A 24,730-nucleotide genomic window follows, 5' to 3' on the forward strand; every position below is an offset into this window, starting at 1 on the left:
TATATTTTCTCTGATTTTGAAATGGCTACTCCATCTATAAGCTGTCCATTCTTGTCTCTTAAAATATTACACTCATGTTTCCTTCCATTGCCCTTAAGAGGAAGTTATTAAGGATATGATGTCAGGATACAATGAAATATAGTTGAAAGAATCATAAATTTGGAATAAGGAAACCAGGGTATAGATTGCGGAACACTTTTCTTCTATTCTCCTCACCTTAAGTCATTTAAATCTCTCCCCACCTCCCAATCTTTTTCGTCACCTCTTTTGCACATAAGGAGATAATCCTTCTTCTTGACAAGGCAAACCCAACAACATATATGATAGATCACGTTCCCTCCGATCTGGTCCAACAAAATGTCCTCCTCTATCCTCCCATCTAATTCTCAATCTTTCTGTATCTTTGGCTCTTTCTCTACTTCTAACAAACAAGCCCAGGGATCTCCTATACTAAAAACAAACAAATCTCAATCCAGTCATGCCTGCCAGCTATAAGCCCGTTTCTCTCCTTCCTAAACTTCTGTTAAAGTCATCTAAATTAGGGAGTTTAAATATCTTCTCTCACTAGCTTCTAAATCTTCTGCAATCTGGCTTTTGACCTCATCATTCAATTGCAACTACCCTTTCCAAAGTATCTAATAATTTCTTAATGGCCAAGTCAAAAAGCCTCTTCCCATTCTTCACCTTTCTGATTTCTGTGAAACATGTGAACTTGTTAATTACCCTATTTACCTAAATACCCTTGCCTCTCTCAGCTTTTACAGGTGTTCTTTTTATCTGTATGACCTCTCCGTTTTAGTCTTCTTTACTGGGTCTTTATCTAGGTTACTCTCATTAACAATGAGGGCTCTTTCCCCTTCTCCTTCTATACCATCTCAATCAGTGATCTTATCCCACAGGATCAATTAACTCCATGCAGAAGATTCCCAGATCCATGTATCTATCTATCCCTAATTTCTTTTCTGAACTTCATTCTTAAATTACCAACTGGCCTTTTTGGCATTTCATATTGAATGTTCTATACCTATCTTACAGTGAATATGTCCCAAGAGGATTCAGTAGCTTTTTTCTATCAAATCCATCACTTTTCCAGCTTTCTTATTGCTGTGGATTAAGATCCTTAATTTCTTTGGCAACCCTGCAGCAACTACATTACATATAGTAACTATAATACTTAGGCACGTCATCTTTCAGAAAGAGGATAATGCTTAATGTCATTAAATTATAGCTATGACCTCAAGAGGAGAATGAGGAAAAGAATGGATAGACAGACAGAAATCTAACTTGAAAAATTATCTACCGACTGTCTCACCCCTAAGAGATAATATGATCCTTGAGGGCAGATGGCATAATTTTGCCTTTCTTTGTATCCCCAGAGCTTTCTAAGCATAGCCTTGCTTTATGCTAAGTGCTTAAAAATATTTACTTATTTATTTGACTAGCTGCATTATCACAAACAGGCTACTTATCCCCTCAGAAGCTCAGTTTCATCATTTATAAAATGGGAAGAACAGAACACTATCTGCTTTGAAATTTCTTTGTAAGCAAAGTGTTGCAAAGATAAGAAGGCATGGGTGAGCTGAATATTGTGCAACAGAAGGCATAGCTATGGTGATGGGTTCATCTATGCATTGAAGAACTGATTCATTTAAGTCAAAAACACTAACATGTTCATTTATCATGTTGTTATTAAGTACCTGGCACATCTAGATTTTCCAATAGAACCAAACTACCAGAGAACCAGTATGGATAATATTTATATTTGTTGGAATGTATGTGTAGACTATAATTCTTTTAACATATGGTAAATTCCCGAAGTGCAAGGATTTTATCTTTTAACCAGCAACTAATACAGTCCTTACATATTATAGGTGTTTAATAAATTTGTTCAACTGAATGAAACAATGCTTACACACTGTAAGTGCTTAATAAATGTTCAAATGAATGCAGTGATGATGCAGATGTGTATGCATATATCTTTTTTGACATTTTCTTCATATATTTAAATATATATAGTATATATATATGTATATGCACATCTGCATCATCACTATATTCAATTGAACATTTATTAAGTACTTAGATAAACATATGAAAATATATAGAAAAGAAAAAAGTTAAATTACACAGAAATTGTCAAAAAGATAAAGTCCCCATTCACTAAAAACTCTTTAAGAATCCTAAGTTATGCTCATGTTAATATGTTGTTTATCAATAAGAACTTAAAGTCTTGAACTAAGGTGCCAACCAGGCTGTGTGATTGCACAAATAACTGGAATATCTTTGATAGCTCTGCTTTTTCATAATAACCCCAATCTAGTTTAAATTCGTATCTGTCTTCCTCTCCTTACTCCCCTCTTCTCCATATCCCACCTACCTATCATATATAGAGCAGCTCCTATTTCTTCAATGCTTCAACAGTTACTTGTTCAGGAGCTAAGAATCCTCACTCAAACTCTAAACATTGTAAATAAATAAATATTAGGCTTGCTTCTTGTGCCTGTATAACAGGGTCAACATAACAGCTTTCAGTGGTCCCCCAGCCATCTGTTTGGCCAGGCTTTATGAAAGTATTTCATCTACTCTCTTGTAAAAATCAAGTGACAATTTATCTTAACTAAATAGTATTAAAAAAAACAACAACAGGTTACTCATAAAACAGATAGATTAACATCTCTAATTTCTTGGTTATCCTGGTAATACTATAACAACTACTACATAATATACAGCAACTGTATTACTTAATAGGTCATCAGTCAGAAATAAGATATTATGCCTAATGCTATTAGAGTATGTTGATGATCACTACAGATACATAAAAAGGATAATTTTTTTTAAAAAACTATCCCTGTTTTAAATGTTTCTGGTAAAATTATGAGTACATAAGGACATTATTTCAACAACATCATCTGTTGTTATCAGAATCCTTGAGGATATACAACTGGTCATAACACATGTTTAATTCCCCAAGTTCAACAAATTATAAAACATGTCTTACCTAATCTTTTAATGAGTGAATAAATTTGAAATATATATAATAACTTTTTCCTTTGGCATGGAAATAAGGTGCTATTAGGTTTATGTAATATTTTAAATAAAAGTTAAGTACAAAGCTACAGTATAAAAAACAGTTCTAATTCTCTTTAAAATTTAATCAGTTATTTTAATATAACCATAACACAGACATATTATCTAATAAGTATGTCCTCTAGACATATCATCTAGTATCATCTAGTTAAATCACCCTATGAAGATGAGAAATTAATTTCTGAAATCTCCAAGGAAGAGAGATTTCAAAGACAGGCTAGTCATTGTTATTAAAATAAGCAGAAAGGTCATGGACAGGAATAGACAAAAATACATCAAATATAGACATTAAGAGGTCTTTGATTTTGCAGAAATCAACTTTGATAGAAAGGCAAAAATAAAAGCTATGTTACTAAGAATTAAAAAGAAACTGGAAATCCTACAAATTAAAGATGATGTTAAAAAAACCCATTTATTAATAAAGAAAACAAGAAGTCAGTTTTATGAAAAAACAAATAAAATAAACAATGTGATTTTTTTAAAAGACAGAAGAAAACCAAATCACTATTATCAAAAATATAAAAAATAAATATACCAATAATGAAGATGAAATTAAAGCAATTATAAGGAGTTATATTGCCCAATTACATGCCAATAAATTTAACAATTTAAGTGAAAGAATATTTACAAAAATAAATTGCCTAGATTAACAGAAGAGGAAATGGACTATTTAAATAAACCTATTTTTGAAAAGAAATTGAACAGGCCATAAGTGATCTTCCTAAGAAAAAAGCACCAGGTCAACATGGATTTACAAATGAATTTTATCAAAAAGTTAAAGATCAACCAATTTTAATATTAAATTATTTGGAATAATAGGCAAAGAAGAGATCCTACCAAATTCCTTTTATGAAACAAATAGGATACTGATAACTATACTAGGAAGAATAAAAACAGAGAAAGAAAATTATAGACCAATGAATTATAGACCAATTAATAAAACTTAATGAATATGGATACAAAAATCATAAATAAAATATTAACTAAAGATTACAACAATATATTACAAAGATTATACATTATGATCAAGTGGAATTTATACTGGGAATGTAGAGATGGTTTAACATAAGGAAAACTATTAGCATATTTGATTATATTAATAATAAAATTTTTAGAAATCATGTAATTACATCAATAGATGCAGAAAATGCTTTTGATAAAATACACCACTCATTTCTATTAAAAACATTTGGAAAGACTGAAGAGAAAACAACAAAAGTTGAAAGAGATTTGGCACATAGAAGACACTTAATAAATGAATGTTCCCTTTCCTTTTATTCTTCCTGAGAGAAAGAAGTGGAAAAATGGGAGGAGAGAAGATTCATAATTTCAACTGCCCTTCTTTACATTGCATTGTCCCATTTGCTTGGAATGCTTCTCTTCTCTCCTTAGCTAATCCAAAGTGTATCCAATTTTCCAAAACAAAACTTGACTATTACCCTTTATATTTTGCCTAGAAAATTCATTAAATATCCACAAGTTTAAATTGTGGGAGTAGAGGTAAAATAAAAAACATGTTGTTATGTAGAGCTGACTACCAAAAAAAGAAATTTAGAATTTCTCTAGGAGGCAATAGGCAGCCATGGTAGGTCATTGAATAATGATGTAAAATGCTGAAGCTAATCTACATTAGAAAGATTAGAATGATAATAAATATGGAATAACTGGAGAAGGGAAATGCTTTACGAAGGATGAACATCAAAGAAATTTATAGCAATATTAAGATATAGTGGCAGCCTCAAGTCAGGAGGACCTGAGTTCAAATTTGCCTCAGTCACTTAACACTTCCTAGACTATGTGACCCCTTGCAAGTCACTTAACTCTAATTGCGTCGGGGTGGGGGGGCTGAGGCGGGGAGGAAGGGGAAAGGCATGATCTGGATAAGAATTCATTAAAGAAGAAAATATAAAAGGAGTTTTAAGGAGGAAAACCAAGAAAGGGTGATGTCCCAAAACCTAGAGAGAAGAGAGTATCAGGGAGAAGGTGATCAACAGTGACAATAGCCACATCTCTTAAATATAAACAATCAATAAAATAATAGATCAAGGCTTAACAAAAAAAAAAAGATATAGTAGCAGCAAGAATGAAGCAAAAAGTATCAATCTGAGAAACATTATTTTTAAAAAATGTTAGTAAAAATGGGGATCAGAAATTAAAGGAAAATGAGAATAGCTGCCATATTCCAGGTTTAGATGACTGAGACCCCTTGCTAGTATTGTGAAATTTAGGAAGCATTTACTTATGAAGTCAATTCTATTTTGAAAAGTTTAGGTTGTTGTTTTGAACAGAATAAATTTGAGATGATAATACTGTATTTAAGCTTAGGGTCTGTGATCTACTTTTTTTTTTTTAGCGCATTTGGTAATTGTATTTCAATATATTTAGTCTCCTTTATAAACCTATAGATTTTGCTCTGTCCATTTCAAAACATGATAGGCTGCCCTAGCCTGTCAATGAAGTCCATGACATAATAAAGACTAAAAACCACTGCTCTGAATGGAGATATCTTAACTGAAAATACAGGTTAGAAGACAGAGTCAGAGCTAGAAATGTGAATGTTACTAGCAAAGACAGAAATATTAAACCACATATCATAAGAGTTTTCCATAGGAAAAATAGAATAGAAATCAGACCTAATGCGCCCTATCTTGTGAACACATTCATCTTTAGGGGCTCATACTAAGGTTTGGAAGAAGAAGGAGAAAAGAACACATAGAAGATAAAGAAGGAAAACAAGGGTAATACACCATTAATATGTCCGTCTAAAAAAGGGAGAAGCTTCAAGGACATGTATTCAAGTATTACCAAGAAATCAAGGAGAAATAGGAATGAGAAAAGACAAGGACAAAAAATGAAAAAAAAAAAAAAAAGTCCCTGCTAACACCTTCAGGAATTTAAGTTTCAACAAAGAAAAAAAGGTTTCATAGAACTAAGGAGAAAATATATGGTGAGGGAATGCAGGCAGTGGGGGTGGACCAATTATTTTAAAATTGGCACTGAAATGTAAAAGAAACAGATGATGATGGCTAGAAAGGCCAGCAGAATAGAAGGAGGTGAATGTGTGTGTGTGTGTGTGTGTGTGTGTGTGTGTTTAAATTAGAAAGAATTGTGTGTTTATAGGCAAGGAACTAAATGAAAAGAAGAAAAAGAAAGTTCATCTATTTTACTCTATGAATAATTATCTAATCTTTTTTTTTTCTATTTCAAGCTCTATCTCCAACAAAGAAATATATTTTGTTTTGTTTGGCTAAAATTTGGAGGTTTGGAGGTAGTGAAGGAAGTTTTATCCATGGTTGCCTCACTAAAGTTTTGGTGTTTTGCTTTTTTTCTGTAGCTTCAATGAAACTCTTCAAAAATTTCAGTGTGTTTACTAATTTTATTCTACCTATAGTCTTTTCCTTCTAAAAACCAGGGCAGGGGCTCTCAGTGGTTTTAAATGTAGACTTAACAAGCAATTACAATATTCTAAATTAGCTGTCTGAACACGGGATTTAGGTTTGGAGTGTCACCAAAGCTCCCCAAAGGTGCTTCCTTCCTTCCTTCCTGGATTGGCATTAGCAGAAAAAACTTAAAAGCTCATGCAAAAAGACCATAAAATTATGTGAAAGTGAATTCAAAATGGGATGCATCTAGTTCCTTCCATACTATATAGGATGGTGAATATATATATATATGTGTGTATATATATATACACACACACGAAGTGAGCTTGTAATAAGAATCTGTAGACTTGTTCTAACATCCTACAAAAAAAAACTTCATCAGATAACCTATAGTTAAATATAGATGTGTAAATATAGATCCAGATATATAGATTTCAATTAAATCCTATCAACAATTATTAGGGATCCAGAGGTGTTAGACACAGAGAAAAATATGGAGTATGTTCTACTTAATCACTGTCTGATCACAGTGAATACTGAAACATTTTTTTAAACTGTTATTTGTTGGTTTTCCAGTATAAATTTCCATATCTTAATTTATAAAGGTTTTATTTTTATGCCAACTAGCTACTTAATTGTATCTGAATCTAATTTTAGCACTTTATTCACATTACTATAAGAGTACATAAAATTCAAGTTGTGATTTATAGATATCTAACATAGATTTTGGTTCAATAATATTAGAGACAGCATACTTTTTTAAAAAGATTTTTACTATTTACTTCTATTTGGAAACAAGATAAGAAATTCATCCTAATCTTAAGCTTTCGTAAAAAAATAATAACAACAACATGCCTTTTCAAGCTGAAATTCTTTGACAACAGAAATTAACATTAATTACAAACAAGGTTTGTAGTGAAGAAGGGACCGCAAAACTCTCTAAAACTCCTTGAAGGAGAAAATCTCCTTCATCTCTCTGTGCTGCCAGAAGGGGGTAAAACTCTCTACCCTTGCACTGAATCCCAAAGGGGTGCAGGGGAGCCAAACCTCTCCATTTGGTTCCCCAAATCCCAAACCTGCCACTAGACTTTATCATTTAACTCCCTGACCACCAGAAACCCTAATCTCATTTTGGTTCCCTAAATCTAGACCTCGTTATTTGGTTCCCTACTAAAGGGAACCTCAAAACCTAAACCTCATCATATTGGTTCCCTGACTAGGAACCCTGAAAACTAGGCTTAACCTCATCAGTCGAAAGACTGAATCTGCCCCTCTTCAAACCAGAGATGGGAAGGAAACACGTACATGGCATGTAGAAACATGTGAAACAAATACAGAGCTGCAGATATGTCTAGTACAAATGAATAAGCCTCTGTGAAGAGTATGAGAAGTTAGATTTCCACAGATATTGTCAAAACAGGGTGAGGGGAGGAGTGAAATAGCTTATCTCCAACCAGGGTCCGTGTGAGTTAAGGAACTGGCTAACTAATAAGTTCCAGATAAAACAGCCCAGGCCTACACTGGCCCAAACCAGCTAGGATCAAGGACAGGGCACAAGCCTTTCGAACTGTGGAATGGGTAAAAAAGGGGATTGTACATTCAACCAGTTCTAACTTGGATTGTGAATCCAACCAACTATAACTCAGATGGTGAATCCAACTAAATGCAACTTGGATTGTGAGTCTGACCAATTGTAACTCAGACTGTAAATCTGACCTGGACCAATCTGAGCCTTGAAGGGAGAGATAAAGAACAAAACCAACAGTATTTAAAAAAAAAAAAAAAAAAAAAACAGTGCAGCAGAAGCTCTCACTTCTGTATTTGATGTGTGCCTCATTTGGAAGCACACCCACTTCTCATGAGAACTGCCCAATAAAGAATTTTTCTCTCACTCTAAAAGAATATTGGTTCTAATACTACTCCTGGACGAGCTTGCAACTGGGAAGCACTGGGCAGTGGCAGCTCATCTTGGGCTTGTTCCCCAATTCTTCTGGATTCCAAGGGGTCTTTCTGATAACAGACTTTTAATATGAGAATTTAAGAATATTGACCAAAAATGTTTTGACCATATTTTGACCAATATACCAATATGGTATATTGACCATTGACTAATGAACTATTCTGAACAAAATAATGACAGAATAATGACTAAAATAAGTATCTGAAAATGCAATGACAATGTTTTTGTTGATGTTCAAGACAGATATTAAATATAGCTACAAATTTATATTAAAATTGATTTTCTGTGCTATTTCAAACACACTGCCATCTTAAAATTCTTTTATAATGACCCAAATTTAAGCATAATCAAAAAGGCTTTAATTTATATGAAGAAGTTAATTCATGTTTCAAAATTCACTTCAAAAAAAATTTAAAATATGATAAGTTGTAAACAATAAAACTGAAATTTACCATCTTCCCAGCAATTCTCCCCATGAATATAAGATCTTCTCAGGGCAATCCTTAGACACATCACCAGTACCACTTGAGAGTTCATTATCACTCTCTGGGAAAAAAAAATAAAAAACAAACATTAGAAAATTTATCAAATAAGAAATACCAAAGTACATTCAAATAATAAAGATAACACTATTATATCTCTAAATTTAAAAAATAACTTGACAGCTATATAATCATCAATAATGGTAGTAATACAGGTTAAGCATTTCAAAGCATAATCTTTCCTTATGGAAATTCTCACATATATATATATATATATATATTTTCAGTTTAGAAATTAAGCTGCCTAGCTTTGCTCAAAATAATAGATTAAGTAAAAAAGATAGAGATCATAATATAATTAGGAATGCTGAATTCTTAATCAATTATTCTACTCTACTATAACTTATCCTGTAATAATCAAGAATAAATTTACAAAGACAAGAAAAATCAATAAATACATGTATATATTTAACATATATTGATCAACATGCCATCTAAGGGAAGGGGTGGAGGGAAGAAGGGAAAAAATTGGAACAAAAGGTTTTCCAATTGTCAATGTTGAAAAATTACCCATGCATATGTCTTGTAAATAAAAAGCTATAATAAATAAATACATAGGAACCACAAAACACATGCATAGATGTACGGACAGGCAACACATGTACCTAGACACCTGCACATCCAACATCTTCATACAAATCTCTATAAAGTCTTGACAAACAACATTTTTTTTTACAATATATATGTCCCAAAACTTTTAGATTTCTATAACTAGAACATCTTAGTGATTTAACTTTTGATACAAGACAACTCAAATACTTAATTACCAATATATTTTTTCAATTCCAAATTAAAAAAAAAAACAACAACTAGAAAATGTATGGAAATCATGACCAAATACTTTAATGATTACTGCTTCACGAAATAGTGTGAGATCTGGTAATCCTATTCTCTACTAATTCTGATCCGTTTTGATTTCTATTGACGTTTTAGATATTTTCTTCCTCCAAATGAATTTAGTTATCATTGGTCCAGCTTTATAAATTACCTTTTCATTATTATCACTATTTCTGTAGAGGAGCCCAAAATTATCCTTTCAGTTTAACTTTATTTGCTGCTTTAAGAAGCCTTTTGTAATTGTATCTGTAAAGATGTTGCATGTACTCTGGTAGTCTGACACTTATTCAATTTTGTTGAGTTTATTTTTGATTGACTCTTGCCTTTATTTAGCTATGTAGCTGTGTTATGGAATTCACGAAATTATTTTGTCCCTATACTTTCTTGAAACCATTCAGTCTCAGTTTCTTTGCTAATTCCCTAGAATGTTAAACTATTTTGTCATTAATTTAAAAAGAAAGTTTTAGCTTCTCTTTTCCTATTTTTAAAAAGCTTTTACTTCTTTCTCATCTTTTTTCTATTATTAAAATATCTAAAACTTTGTCAAATAATAGAAGGGAAACAAGAAATCTTTCCTTTATATCTTCAATCCTTGGCAAAGCTTCTAATGAAAGGATTCTTAACAGTTTTTGTGTTGTGAACCACTTTCACAATCTGACCTCTTTTCAGAATCATGTTTTTAAATGCATAAAGTTTAAATGGTATGCTTAAAGGAAAATCAATTACACCGAAATAAAGGCATGATTTTCCCCATCTAAACTATGAGTCCTTGCTAAAATCTATCTACCAACAAGGAGTCTGTAGACCTTAGGTGAAAAAAGTGTTTACTTTCCTGTTCAAATTAAGCTATTTTTTTTGTTTGAGTTTTGGTTTTAGAAAGATACATTTTAGTCATTTTTAAAGATTCTTCCTTTTTCTTTTATAGGGGTTTAGTATAACTATTATATTTTTCAAAAGGATTGTTCTGTATATATTAATAAAATCATATGGCTTCAAATTGTTTTCTTTTTAATTTAATTAATCATTGTTTTCCTAATGTTGAAACACTCTGGAATCACTGGTAAAAATCCAATTTGATCATAATGAATGTTTTGTTGTTCTTATTTTTAAATAAATAGTCATAGTCTTTTTGCAATGATCTAACTTAAAATTTTAGAATCCATATTCATTAATGGTAAGAAATCCTAGTTCTCTTTACCTAATCCTTCCCAGTTTTAGTTATCAAAATCATATTTGCCTCACAAAATAAGGTAAGAGTGTTTTATGTCTCAATATTTTAGGATAATTTGTGTACAATGGGTAACGATGCCTCTTTAAATTTTACAGTTTTATTCTATATGTCCATCTAAACAAGGATTTTTTTTTCCTTTGAAAGTTCCTATCTAGCTTCCTCTTCCAAGATAGAATAACAGAAGATCTCTATGTTCAATTAATTTCAGTATTTTAGATTTTTGTAGAACCTTTTACTTTACTTGAATTCTCAGTTTTCTTAGAATATAAAGTCTGTGTAGTAGGTATTAACAATTCTTTTTTTTTTTTTCTGTTTGCTAAGGTTTCCTCTTACTTGTTTTGTTAATATAATTTCCCTTCTCTTCTTTTCATTCAGATAACTGGATATTTATCAATTTTGTTAAAATTTTTTAAAAAACAGTTCTTAGAATGTACTGTTTCAACATCTTTTTTCCCGATTTATATGTCTATCCTGTAATTTTTCAGATTTCATCCATTTTGCTTATTTTGGATTTGCTGAATTTCTAATTTTTTTAATGCCATGATATTAGTTCATTAATTTCCCTTTTTCTACTTTGCTACTATATGCTTTTGTTGTTGCTTACTAATTTTCAGTCATGGCCAACTCTTTGTTACCCCTTTTGGGAGTTTTTTGGAAGCCACCGGAGTGCTTTGCCATTTCCTTCTCCAACTCATTTTTAAGATTAGGAAATTGAGTCAAACAGGATTAAATAACTTGTCCAGGATCACACAGCTTGCGTGTCTGAGACCAAATATGAACTCAGCTAATCCTGGCTCCAAGTCCACACTCTATCTATTGCAACATCTAGCTGTCCCATATTTTCAGTAACGCTCTTTTTCAGATGGGATAGCTTAGATTGCATTCCAGAAATTCTATTATATTGTCTCATCATTATCTTTTCCTTTTGCAATGTTTTTGATGTTTCTGATTTCTCTTCTGACCCAATCAATAACAAATATTTATCAAGCTCCTCCAATGTTCCAGGCAATGTGCTAAATGTTATAAATACAGAAAGTTCATAAATTAATGGGAGAGTCAACATACAATCAAATAAAAATAAGCAAAACATGCAGGATAAAATTAAAGACAAATTCAGGAAAAAAGGCATCAACATTAGAAAGTATCACAAAAGAATTATTGAAAAAAGATGGGATTTTAGTTCTGATTTCAAGGGACCCAAAAGAGTCAGGCAGAGAGACAAGAAGAATATTTCAGGGATGGAAGATAGCCAATAAAAACACAAAGTCAATAGATATAGTGTTTTAAAATGGAGGGGGGGGTGGAGAAGGAAGTCATTGAAACTGAAAATATATGGAAAGGAGTAAGGGGAAAAAAATTAGTTTCATTACTGTCTTTATTTAGATCTATGTCATTTGCCTGTGATTTCTATAAAATTCTATTTATTATGTTATGTTCTGCAAATAATTCATTGTTTCTATAGTCCTTATATTTATTTTCAATTCCTTTGTGTCTTGCTCATTATATTGTCTGTTAAGATGCCATATGGTACTGAGATATGTGTATCTCAGTTGTGCTGTCATTAAATAAATGCCATATATCTTTTAGCTCTAAATTCTTCAACAATTCATACGTTTCTTTATTTTCCCTCATTTATCTTACTGTTAGAAGATTCAGACCAAACAAGAAAGAAGTGGAGATAACTGGATTCAGTTACTCAATATCCAAACCTGAAAACATAAATTACCCAGGAAGAACTACTGCCTATTTGACAAGAATAGTAAGGGGGAGCGGAGGGGGGGGGGGGGGGGGGGGGGGGGGGGGGGAGTGGGACAGAAGAGGAAGGGAGGAACTGGAAAACTATATGGCAAAAATTAAGTTTAGATCAATATCTTATATGACAAAAGGAATAAGAATTTCTATTCCAATAGCTATGAAGCTCCATAAAGAAGGGAAGTATGGGAAAGGGATCTGTATGTGCAAGAATATTTGTGACAGCCCTTTTGTAGTGGCCAGAAACTGGAAACAGAGTGGATGCCCATCAATTGGGGCATATGAATAAATTGTGGTATATGAATGTTATGGAATATTATTGCTCTGTAAGAAACGATCAACAGGATGATTTTAGAGATGCCTGGAGAGACTTACATGGAAGACCAGGAGATCATTATATACTTCAACAACAATACTATACGATGATCAATTCTGATGGACATGGCCCTCTTCAACAATGAGATGAACCAAATCAGTTCCAATAGAGCAGTAATGAATTGAACCAGAGAAAGAACTCTGGGAGATGACTATGAACCGCTACATAGAATTCCTAATCCCTCTATTTTTGTCTGCCTGCATTTTTTATTTCCTTCACAAGTTAATTGTACACTATTTCAAAGTCCGATTCTTTTTGTGCAGCAAAATATCGGTATGGACGTGTGTGTGTGTGTGTGTGTGTGTGTGTGTGTGTGTGTGTGTGTATGTATATATATATATATATATAATTGTATTTAACATATACTTTAACATATTTAACATGTATTGGTCAACCTGCCATCTGGGGAAGAGGGTGGCGGGAAGGAGGAGAAAAGTTGAAACAGAAGGTTTTGCAATTGTTAATGCTGAAAAATTACCCATGCATATATCTTGTAAATAAAGAGCTATAATAAAAAATAAAGATAAAACAAAGAAAAAAGAAAAAAGAAGGAAAGTGCCTCCAGCAGGCAGCTCAGGACATTCTTAGCAACTTCTGGTCTTACAGAGCTACCTACAAGGTTAAATGACTTGTCCACTGCATGTGTAAGGAGCAAGAGTGGACCACAGATCTTCCTGATTCTACATTTACCTGTGTCCATTATATCTCATGATTTCTGTCTTACACCACATACCACAATATAACCAAAATAGATACATCTTGAACATTTAAGATCATACCAAAAAAAAAAAAAAAAAGTAAAAGAAAAGAAAAACAGATCGTATACTGGAGCCCAGTCTCAAGGATGGAGTAAGAAGTAAAGAGAGGTGAATTTTTAATCAACAGAGGCAAGTACAAAAGATAAAACCAATCATTTTAATTTCATAAAATTGAAAAGAATTTTCATTAACAAAATAGATGCAAAAAGGTTAAGAAAGCTTTATATTAAATATCTGAGAAGGTTCTGATAATCCAAAATATAGAAATATTTTTCTGCAGAAAAACAGAAATATATAAGACCAAAAGTCATTCTTCAATAGTTAACTATTCACAACTATATGAAAGAATGTTTTAAATCACTAATAATAAAAGAAATATAAATCAAAACAACACTAGTGCTTCCCCTTCACACCAACCATATTGTCAAAGTTTTTTTAAAAAGAATGGGAATAGCTAATGTTGAAACTGGAAAGACAGGCATTAGAATATATTTTTGGAAGATCTATGAATTAGTACAATCATTCTAGACAACAATTTGGAAGATTTCGAAGAGACTGACTAAAATACCCTTTGATGCAGAAATACCTTTCCTAGGCCCAACAAAGTCAATGACAATTTATCTAGACTGTAACTAAGACTATTATATAATATACTATATAAAAACACTTAGGTGGGATGTACACATTTTATCTGAATTAAAAAAAAAACACCTGGATGAAATCTGATAAAATGGTAGCAACAAGTTATTATAGTGATATGATAATTGAATAAATATGGACATTAAGCAGACTCCAACAGGGAAGAATAAGTATATTATTTCAGCATTATTATTATTAATCAATGATTAAATTTAAAAATAATGAAAATGTATAGGGGACTCCTAAAAAAAACCTGCCAAAAAGACAAATATGATAAAAATTAACACAAGTAGCTTGAAGATTCAACTGAACTCATATAAGATAAGATTTGAAAATAATATATTTGAAGTAAAAGAGCCACAGCACATAAGAATGTTCAAACCTTTTGGGGTAAGCAGGACAAGAATTCTCAAAGCAATAAATGGTACCATCTTAAAAATCAGTCTTATTCTGGGATTTTTGAGGCTCAAGGCTTGGATGAAGTAAAGATTGAAATAAAGGATTACATAACCAAAAAAGAATGACAAAATAGAATTAAAGAAATAAATTACTGCCTCTTTTAAAAATTCTTCTAAAAATCCCTACCATGAAACTGCTTTACTAAGAAAATGATTTCACATAAAGCTGGCAGCATAGTGACACAAAACAAGAAATGTTTTGATGTCAGAAAACCTAGAATCAAATCCTCGCTCTACTTTTACCAGCTGTGTGACAGGACAAATTATTTAGCTAATAACAAAAGAAAAAAGAAAAATCAAAAAACTTTTTATTTAGTTCCTGCTATGTACTGAAATCTATGCTAAGTGATGAAGATACAAAGATATCAAACCTCAAGCAGCTCATAATTGAAGGAGAGACACAACAAACAAAATAGAAATACAAACAAGCTACATACAGGATAAATAGGAAATAATTAACAAATGGAAAGCTCTAACAGAGTTAGAGAAGGCTTTCTATAAAAGTCAGCAGAGAAGTGAGGGAAAGATAAGGAGATTTAAGAATCATATTTAACTTCACTGGATCTGTTTCCTTGTATAAAAAATGAAGGAGTTCATTTGTAATATTTCTAATGTCCTTTCCAGCTTTTAAATCCATGATCCAATAACCTTATGAAATCCATATATGCCACTTCCTGGAAAACTTTACAGACCATATGAAAAAAATGATCAAGAAAGAGAAAGACTTTGTAGAGGCAGAAAGAAATCAAAACTAGTGTCAAGAAATTCACAAGTAAAAAGAGCAGTATCCCACCAAACAGTTTAACTTGTAGTAGAAGTAAAATCTCTAATAAATATGAACTTCTACTCATCTAATGAAGCATGGGTATGGCTTTCAATTTGTCCCAGCTAATATGATCTTATTAGATTTAGCTCATTGTTTTAGACAGTAGAGCACTTTTTCAATCATAATTCTGTTATATTAGCTCCTTATATTTAGTGAAAAAAATTACTTTTCCACAACTTAAAGTAAAATTAATAAAATCCTTCTTACCATATGCCAAATCATCAAATACTTTAAAACAAATTATTGCATCATTATCACCATTCCCATACACCCCAGTACTACGCTTCTCTTCTCCCATTTATTATCTGTGCTTCCTTCATGAACCTTCATCAACAATTAAAGGGCATGCAAAAACCCCAGCTTTTGGGATAAGAATTCATTATTTGACAAAAATTACTGGGAAAATTAGAAATTAGTATGGCAGAAACTAGGCATTGACCCATAACTTAACACCGTATACCAAGATAAGATCAAAATGGTTTCATGATCTAGGCATAAAGAATGAGATTATAAATTGGAAGAACATAGGATTGTCGATCTCTCAGACCTGTGGAGGAAGAAGGAATTTGTGACCAAAGAAGAATTAGAGGGCATTATTGATCACAAAATAGAAATTTTCGATTATATTAAGTTAAAAAGCTTTTGTACAAATAAAATTAATGCGGACAGGATTAGAAGGGAAGCAACAAACTGAAAAAAAAAAAAACATTTTTACAGCTAAAGGTTTTGACAAAGGCCTCATCTCCAAAATATAAAGAGAATTGACTCTAATTTATAAGAAACCAAACCATTCTCCAATTAATAAATGGTTAAAGATATGAACAGACAATTTTCAGGTGAAGAACTTGAAACTATTTCTACTTATATGAAAAGATGCTCCAAGTGATTATCAGAGAAATGCAAGTTAAGACAACTCTGAGATACCACTACACACCTCTCAGATTGGCTAAGATGACAGGAAAAGATAATGACAAATGTTGGAAGGGATGCGGGAAAACTGGGACACTGATACATTGTTGGAGGAGTTGTGAAGAGATCCAGCCATTCTGGAGAGCAATTTGGCTCTCAAAAAGTTATCAAACTGTGCATACCCTTTGATCCAGCAGTGTTACTACTGGGCTTATATCCCAAAGAGATCTTAAAGAAGGGAAAGGGACCTGTATGTGCCAAAATGTTTGTGGCAGCCCTGTTTGTAGTGGTCAGAAACTGGAAAATGAATGGATGCCCATCAATTGGAGAATGGCTGAGTAAATTGTGGTATATGGATGTTATGGAATATTATTGTTCTGTAAGAAATGACCAGCAGGATGGATACAGAGAGGACTGGCAAGACTTACATGAACTGATGCTGAGTGAAATGAGCAGAACCAGGAGATCATTATATACTTCAACAACAATACTATATGATGATCAATTCTAATAGACATGGCTCTCTTCAACAATGAGATGAACCAAAACAGTTCCAACTGATCTGTAATGAACAGAACCAGCTACACCCAGAGAAAGAATCCTGGGAAATGAGTGTGGACCACAACATAACATTCCTACTCTTTCTGTTATTGTTTGCTTGCATTTTTGTTTTTTCTTCTCAGGTTATTTTTACCTTCTTTCTAAATCCGATCTTTTTTGTACGACAAGGTAACTGTATAAATATGTATGTGTATATTGTATTTAACACCTGCTTTAACATATTTAACATGTATGGGACTACCTGCCATCTAGGGGAGGTAGTGGAGGGAAGGAGGGGAAGTTGAAACAAAAGCTTTTGCAAGGATCAATGCAGAAAAATTACCCATGCATATGTTTTGTATATAAAAAGCTATTTTAAAAAAACAAGCAAACACTTAAAGGGCACAGTCAGAACTCTTTCTTGTAGCCACTCTTGATTTCCAAGTGTCTTTTTAACAATGGGACATCTAGAATTGCAAGCAACATTACATGTTAGTGGAACCATCATCTCTCTCATACAGAATATCATAATGATGTTAATGTAGCTTTGGAAGAAACTGGCCTCTTTGGCTACCATTTCTAACTGCTCACTCATCCTGACTTTGAAGTATACTAAATCCAGTATTTCTTTTACCCAATTTTGAATGTATAAATGCACCTGAGTTGGGTATATAAATGCCCAAATGTAAGGCTTTCAAATTGTCCCTATTAAATAGAAGCTTATGATATACAATCCATGACTTAGGCTATTATCTCTATTTTATCTTCATTCTATTATCCAACATGTTGGCTATAATTTCCACCCCCATGTTATGTGCACACCTGCTAATCACAGCTTTTTGTAAGTCACTGATAAAAATGCTGAATAGAACAAAATGAAAGATAGAACTCGGGCGAATTCTACTAGGGATCTCCCTCCAAGTTGGCATTCAATCATTAATCTCAACTATATGGATCTTGTCCTTCAAGCAGTTTTGAGTTTAAACTTAAAATTCAAAGTGTGATTAATGTTCATTACATATAGTTTTTGAGCCATATAAAGTTTCTTGTATAATTTGTATAATGTTAATAAGAAGCTAATTTACATTTCCAATGTCATAAGAGTAAAAGGCAACAAGACATACAACATAAGGAGCCAACCAATCAGTAACACTTGGGTTCAAGTCTACTCTCAAACAATATTGGCTCTGTGACACTGGCTAAGTCACATAACTATGCATAGTGACCCAAATTAATGCTCAAAAACTAAGTTACTGACCTGCCATGGTAGAGCAACTTTTTTCACAAGAAGCTAATTCACTATATAACTGAAGTCACAGATCTAGGGGAGTAAAAGTGCTTCCAAATAGTAAGCATTACAAGGAAGAACAAATCTCTTGATGAGAGTCAAGCACTATAATAATAAATATAATTTTCATAGTCATTTATGGTATTTAAGAGAATAATTTTAATGGTTAATAATTAGCAATTATTAGTCAAATGAGTAATTTTAAATGGCCATAGCCCTGTGGATGAAAAGACATAGTTTAAGACAAAAATGATGAATTGAGAGAGGATCATGGAAGTACTCAAATTCAGTTCAACAATGATTGTTAATTATTATGTGAAAGGCTCTGTACTAGAGTAAAAACTAAACAAGCACTACAAGCTTACCAAAGAGACATAGCATACCAATGTTATGCTATAGAGTTTGTACTTTATCCTGTAAGTAAGGTGTAAAGTACGGGCTAGCTCCCTGGAGGGCCTCAGGATCGGCCAGAGTCTGGATAAATCCAAGTCCTTGGTCTTTAGGGGGAGAAGTGAAGGAGGCAGGCAAGTTGCATCAAGGCTTGCCAAAGATCTATCCTGGATTCTGGAGTCCGGCGTCTCCAGGCTCTCTCCTCCTCCTCCTGCAGCCAAGTAACCCTGGCCTCTCTCCCCCACCCTCCAATCCTTCCCTATGATTATCTTAACACCAAACATTCAGCAAGCACCAATGGTGAGGAGAGCCATCATCCAAATATATGCTAACAGTCATTGTCTCACATGGAATAAGTAATTAGCCTTAAGGGCTGGGTTGTCTGATTCAAGCACACCTTTTTGGAGTTCTAGCCCTCTACAGTAATGGGGAATGATGGAGAGATTTGGGACAAGGGAGTGATGTGAGCCGACCTTTATTTAATAAAGTTTATTTCTGCTCCCTATCATCCTCACATTTTGAGGGTGGTATTAGAGGAGATGAGGCAGCAGAAATTCTAAGTCATGGAAAAGATGTCAAAGGGTCTTTAGTGCAAGCTATACCTGAAGAAGACCAATGCAATGGCAAAGGGGAGTAATGCTGTACACTGGTCCGGCTACATCCAGAAGACTTAGGCTAGTTAAGGCCTCATATTTCTGAAAAGACATTGATAAGCCACAGAATGTGAAGGGACAATAAAGAAGAATGTTAAGTCTATGCTGAAAGAGGATCTGTTGAAGGAACTAGAGATATTTAGCTACACACATACACACACACACACACACACACATACACACGCACACACACACTAATTTAAAAACTCAATGGCTAACTTCAAGTCTTTGAAATGGTGTCATGAAAAAAGGAGGATTTAAAGGTTTGGTTTTGATTTGGGTTTTTTTTTTTTTTGGTTGGTTGGTTGGTTGGGGTTTTAGCCCCAGAAGGAAGAGTTAGGAACAAGAGTGAGTGTCAAAAGAGGAAAATTCAGACTGTATGCCATGATAAACTTGCTAACAATTAGAGCTATCTACAATTGGAAGTGAATTTCTCGGAAGGAGTGGTTTTCCCCCTCATTGGAGATCTTTAAAAAAAGATGGATTACTACTTGTTGGTTGTGTTTTAATGGGGAACCTTTAAAGGGCATATAAGTCAGACTAGACAGCCATTGAGGTCTCTTCCAACTCTCAAATGTGGTCATTCTATGATTTTGAGATGAGAATGGGATCTCTGTTATATGGGAGTCGGGAGGGGTTCAAGGTATGAAAAAAAAGAGATAGCATAGGTGGACTCTTCTGCCTCAAATACTGAGACTAACACTTTTAGAAATTTTGTTTATTCAAGATTAGGGGCATTTGAGAAGGACTTTATAGAAGTAGTAGGAAGTGAGAGATTTATTATATCAGATATAATGAACAGATTGAAGTACAAACATGTAGGCGAATCATAAGTAGAACAGGCTAGTTGTAAAGGGCTGAAACTCTGAATTGATGCACTGAGGTCAGACAAGCAAGCACTTAAGGCTAACTACGGATTGGACAATACTCTATTAGCATATGCTTGGAATATGGCCCTTCCCACTATTCTGTGCTGGTTCAATCGTTTGGTGTATACAAAGAATTGTGGGAAGGATTGGAGGGGAGTAAGACAAGCCAGGGTCACTTTGGCGGTAGAGGAAGAGAAGGAAGGTCCTGTATCCATCCTGTTTACTTCTATCCTTAAAGACCAAGAATAAAGACCAAGGACTTTTGCTTATCCTGACTCCGGCTGATTCTAAGGTATCCGGGGTGCTAGCGCAGTCTTCACAGCTAGTGACAACAAGAACTTAATCTGAACAATACAAGAAAGAACCAAGAAGAATAGTAGGGAGTAAAAGGCATTTCAGAGCTAGAATCAGGAGGAGAATAAAGAATAACTACAAAACACAGAGCATGGGCAACAGCCAAGGACCAAGTATTGAGAGAGTTGAGCAAATAAGGCAGCTCTATTAGAAGACAGACTACATGGAGGGACTAAAAGGAGATATGACTGGAAAAATTCTATGTTGACAAATTATGACAGGCAGTGACAAATTCCATACAGAGTTATTTGAATTTTATCCTTTGGTAAAAGAAAGCCAATGGGAAATTTTAAGCAGAGCTGAAACATGGCCAAATAAAACATAAGGAAACCTGATAGATAGCAAGATACATTGAGAGCAGAGATACAATGGGAGGCTATAGCAAAAATTCAGATTTGTGAAGAAATCCTATAGATGAACAAGAATTGTGCATAAATTGACACAGGATGTTTCAAAGGTAGAATGGGGAAGAGAAAAAAATTCTACACTAAAAGGATTCAGTAAGTAAAGAGATTCTCACAGATAAGGAATATGATAAAGAAACAGTAACTTCCCACACGATCACAAAGAGGATATACAACACAAGTTTAGAAAGGGGTGTTTTGGTCAGGAAAATGACAGAGAAAATGAAAAGAGTCACAATATCTTTGACCAGCAGGCTCTTGGCCAGGCTGAATGTTGGTGGGGGGAGGGAGACACTCCAAAGAGAGGTAAGGCACAAAGATAATAAGCAATGAGATGGGTGGGTTCCGGGCTTGGCTAGAAATGATATAACTTATTACTCAGAAACCTAGAACCCTCAAGGGAGGAAACTGGAATGCCTAATGAAAGGTAAGCTGAAGTTTATTAATATGGAGTAAATATTTTTAAAAAGTATTTTATCTACTATTAGGAATAAGGAGAACAAAGAAGTATGCCTAAGTTTGAAAAGCCAATGAACACTTGCAATGAAGGGGCTCACCTGGGGAAAAAAATTGGGATTTTAGATAATCACAAATACAAATTAAGCCAAAATTTGATGTTACTCTAACAATTTAATATAATGTCAGAGTAAATTCATTTCTAAAATGAATCCCACTTAAAAAATTAAATAAAATGGATGCCTTCTACATGTTTTTCTTAATCAATCAGACCACAACTGGGAAATCATTTACTACTGGCCATCAGTTTTTTTTTGTTTGTTTTGTTTTGTTTTTGTTTTTGGCCATCAGTTTTAAAAAAGAGTAACATTCTCCTTAGAACATCTAAAACACAATTAGACACAATACAAGTTTTAAAAAAGTAAAGACATTTATAAGACTCCTTGTACTAATGAAAGAAAATAAATTTTAGATTGACATTAAAGATAAACTGATGAATGAAACATTCCACTAGGCCTTAGAGAGTGGATAAAAGTCAGTCTCAATTTTTAAGACTTTGCTTTATATAAATGTTACCCTTTGGGTTTTGTCCTTATATTAGAAACTGCTCTTTACTGTAAAATGGTATTGATTTGGAATTTTTAATAATTTGAATAGGGTCTAGGCAGAAATGTACCTTCGCAAAATCAATTTTTAATTATATATTAAGTAAATGAGTCCAAGAAAATGGAATGAGACTAAAGGGACAATGTAGTGTCAGTCAAAAGACTTTTATTTTAGAGCCAGAGGGTTTTGGCTAGATTTCTATCTCTAATCATTATGGTATCACTTGGTGCTTCTCCATTCCTCAGTCTCTTCATAATGAAAATCAGCGTTAGACTAGATGTCCCTGCTCTTCTGCCTCTAAATCTAATGGTCCCATGAACAGCTTTTAAACCATGTTATATGAGAAATGGTGAAAACGAACAGAAGTTTTAACTTGATTTTTTTTTAAAAAAAAAAGGTCTTTAATATAATTTACAAACTTATAAACTTATAAAATTTATAAACAAAGACCAAGGAAAGGAAATTAAGGGGAAACAGATTTTGGTCCGACATGAAGAAAAGTGAGTAGCTTTGTCACGATGACAGAGAGCAAATCATGGACCCAAGAAATCTTGTCTCTGACATCTATGATCAACTCAAACCAGCCCTGTCACCTCTGGAATTTCTACCCCGAGTCCCACTCGGTGACTCTCTCTTCCTGATTACTATTTCAGGAAAGCCTTGACCATATTTCATCTCACTCCCTAATTAATTAGTTGGCCAACTAGCACCTATTAAGAGCCTTCCACATGCCAGGCACTGCAACGAGGGCTAAAGATAACACTTGCTTTCAAGAGGCTCATCCTAATGGGAAAGACAACTGTCAACATGCCCAAACAAGATGGCTATATGTGATAATTGGGAGGCAATCTCAGAGAGAAGCCACTAAGACTGTGGAGTCCTGGGAATGGCTTGTGGCAGAATGTGGGATTTTACCCGAAACTTGAAGGAAGCCCAAGAAACTAGGAGGCTTCTGAAGAGACTATTCCAAGCACAGGAGAGACCAGTGAAAAGGCCAGGGGTCTGGGCCCGAGATCTGATTGCAGAGACGCTGGGCTGGGACATGAGATGGAAGAAGCCTAGAGAGGCCAGAAGGAGCCAGGAGATGGAGGCCGTTAAAAAAGCCAAACAGAGTCGCTGGAGTATGACATAGCACATCTGAGCTTTATGAAAATCATGTTGACAAGTAAGGAGAGGAGAAGGGTCACTCATGTAACTTCAGTTTTCTCACTTTTAAAATGACTGGACCATAAAAGTTTCTCTTAGAATCAGAAATCCATTTGACTTTAAGATTTTTGGAGAGGTTTTTTTTTTTGAGATGATGAGGAAGAGGTGGGGAGACAATTAGGGTTAAGTGACTTGCTCAGAGTCACATGGCTACTAAGTGTCTGAGGTTGGATTTAAACTCAGGTACTCCTGACCCCACAGTCAGTGCTCTACCCACTATCCAGTGCACTTGACCCTAAGGAACAGATGCTGAGAATATACCTAAGTATAGTTAATAGGGAAGCATCAAAAAAGTCCTAGAAATAGATATTTTTATTTCTAGAGTTCTGCTCATTCAGTTTAATTTTCAATAGAAATATTTGAGTAAGAGAAAAATTAGAATTAAAGTAAAGAGATATTTTAGACATTGCTCTAGAATATTGAAATTATTGCTAATTAATAATTATGAAGGTTTGGTAAGTTTATTTCGAATATAAAATGACTACAAAGAGACATTGTATGTACTATACAATGTAATCACATTTAAGTGATAATTAAGAAAAAAATGTTACAATCCATGTTCATATTATTCCATTTCTGATCATTTGTTCCTACTTTCACCAAAACTCCAGATTATTAATCTGGAAAAGAGAAGACAGAGGTACAACTTGATGGTAATCTTCATGTATCTGACAGTTGCTCTATAGAGGAAGAAATCTGCCAATATCCACTTAGCTTTAGAGGACAGGTCTAAGAATTGAAAATAAACAGATTGAGTCAATATAAACTTTCCACCAGTTAGAGCTTCCTAAAATTAGAATAGACTACATTGAGAGAAAGTATGCTGTTTAGCAATAAAGGTCTTCAGCAGTGACTTATTAATAGCTACTTGTCAGAGATATCATAAATGTCAGAGATAAAAAAAAAAATCAGAGATCTCTTATCAGGTACAAGTTGAACTAGGAAATTCCTAAAGTGCTTCCCAACACTCAATCCTATGTTAGTGCTACTGCATGATCCAAACGCTAGCCCCAAGTGGAGACTACCTCACTTAGCAGCTGAATTTTATATCACTGGATGCATTTAGAAACAAAACAGCTATCTATAAAGGAATCTTACTTTGGGTGGGGAATTGCCCTAAATAATTACTAAGTTCCTTATCAATTGTAATATTCCAGATTTTTTTACAAAAAGCAGTTTCAAGACCAAAATTGTATCATGAAAGAT

The 24,730-nt window shown here is 33.6% G+C and overlaps 1 protein-coding gene across 2 annotated transcripts in view; it reads right to left on the reverse strand.

Moving 5' to 3' along the window:
- The window catches only part of RABGAP1L (RAB GTPase activating protein 1 like), a 689,556-nt gene that overhangs the window by 491,017 nt on the left and 173,809 nt on the right, over window positions 1–24,730 (reverse strand). For both annotated transcript variants that reach the window (XM_051998907.1, XM_051998908.1), the window contains exon 12: window positions 8,883–8,976. In XM_051998907.1, the coding sequence (XP_051854867.1) occupies window positions 8,883–8,976 (94 nt within the window). The remainder of the gene's footprint in view (window positions 1–8,882; window positions 8,977–24,730) is intronic.

Source organism: Antechinus flavipes, chromosome 4, assembly GCF_016432865.1.
Source record: "Antechinus flavipes isolate AdamAnt ecotype Samford, QLD, Australia chromosome 4, AdamAnt_v2, whole genome shotgun sequence".
Lineage (NCBI taxonomy): Eukaryota > Metazoa > Chordata > Mammalia > Dasyuromorphia > Dasyuridae > Antechinus > Antechinus flavipes.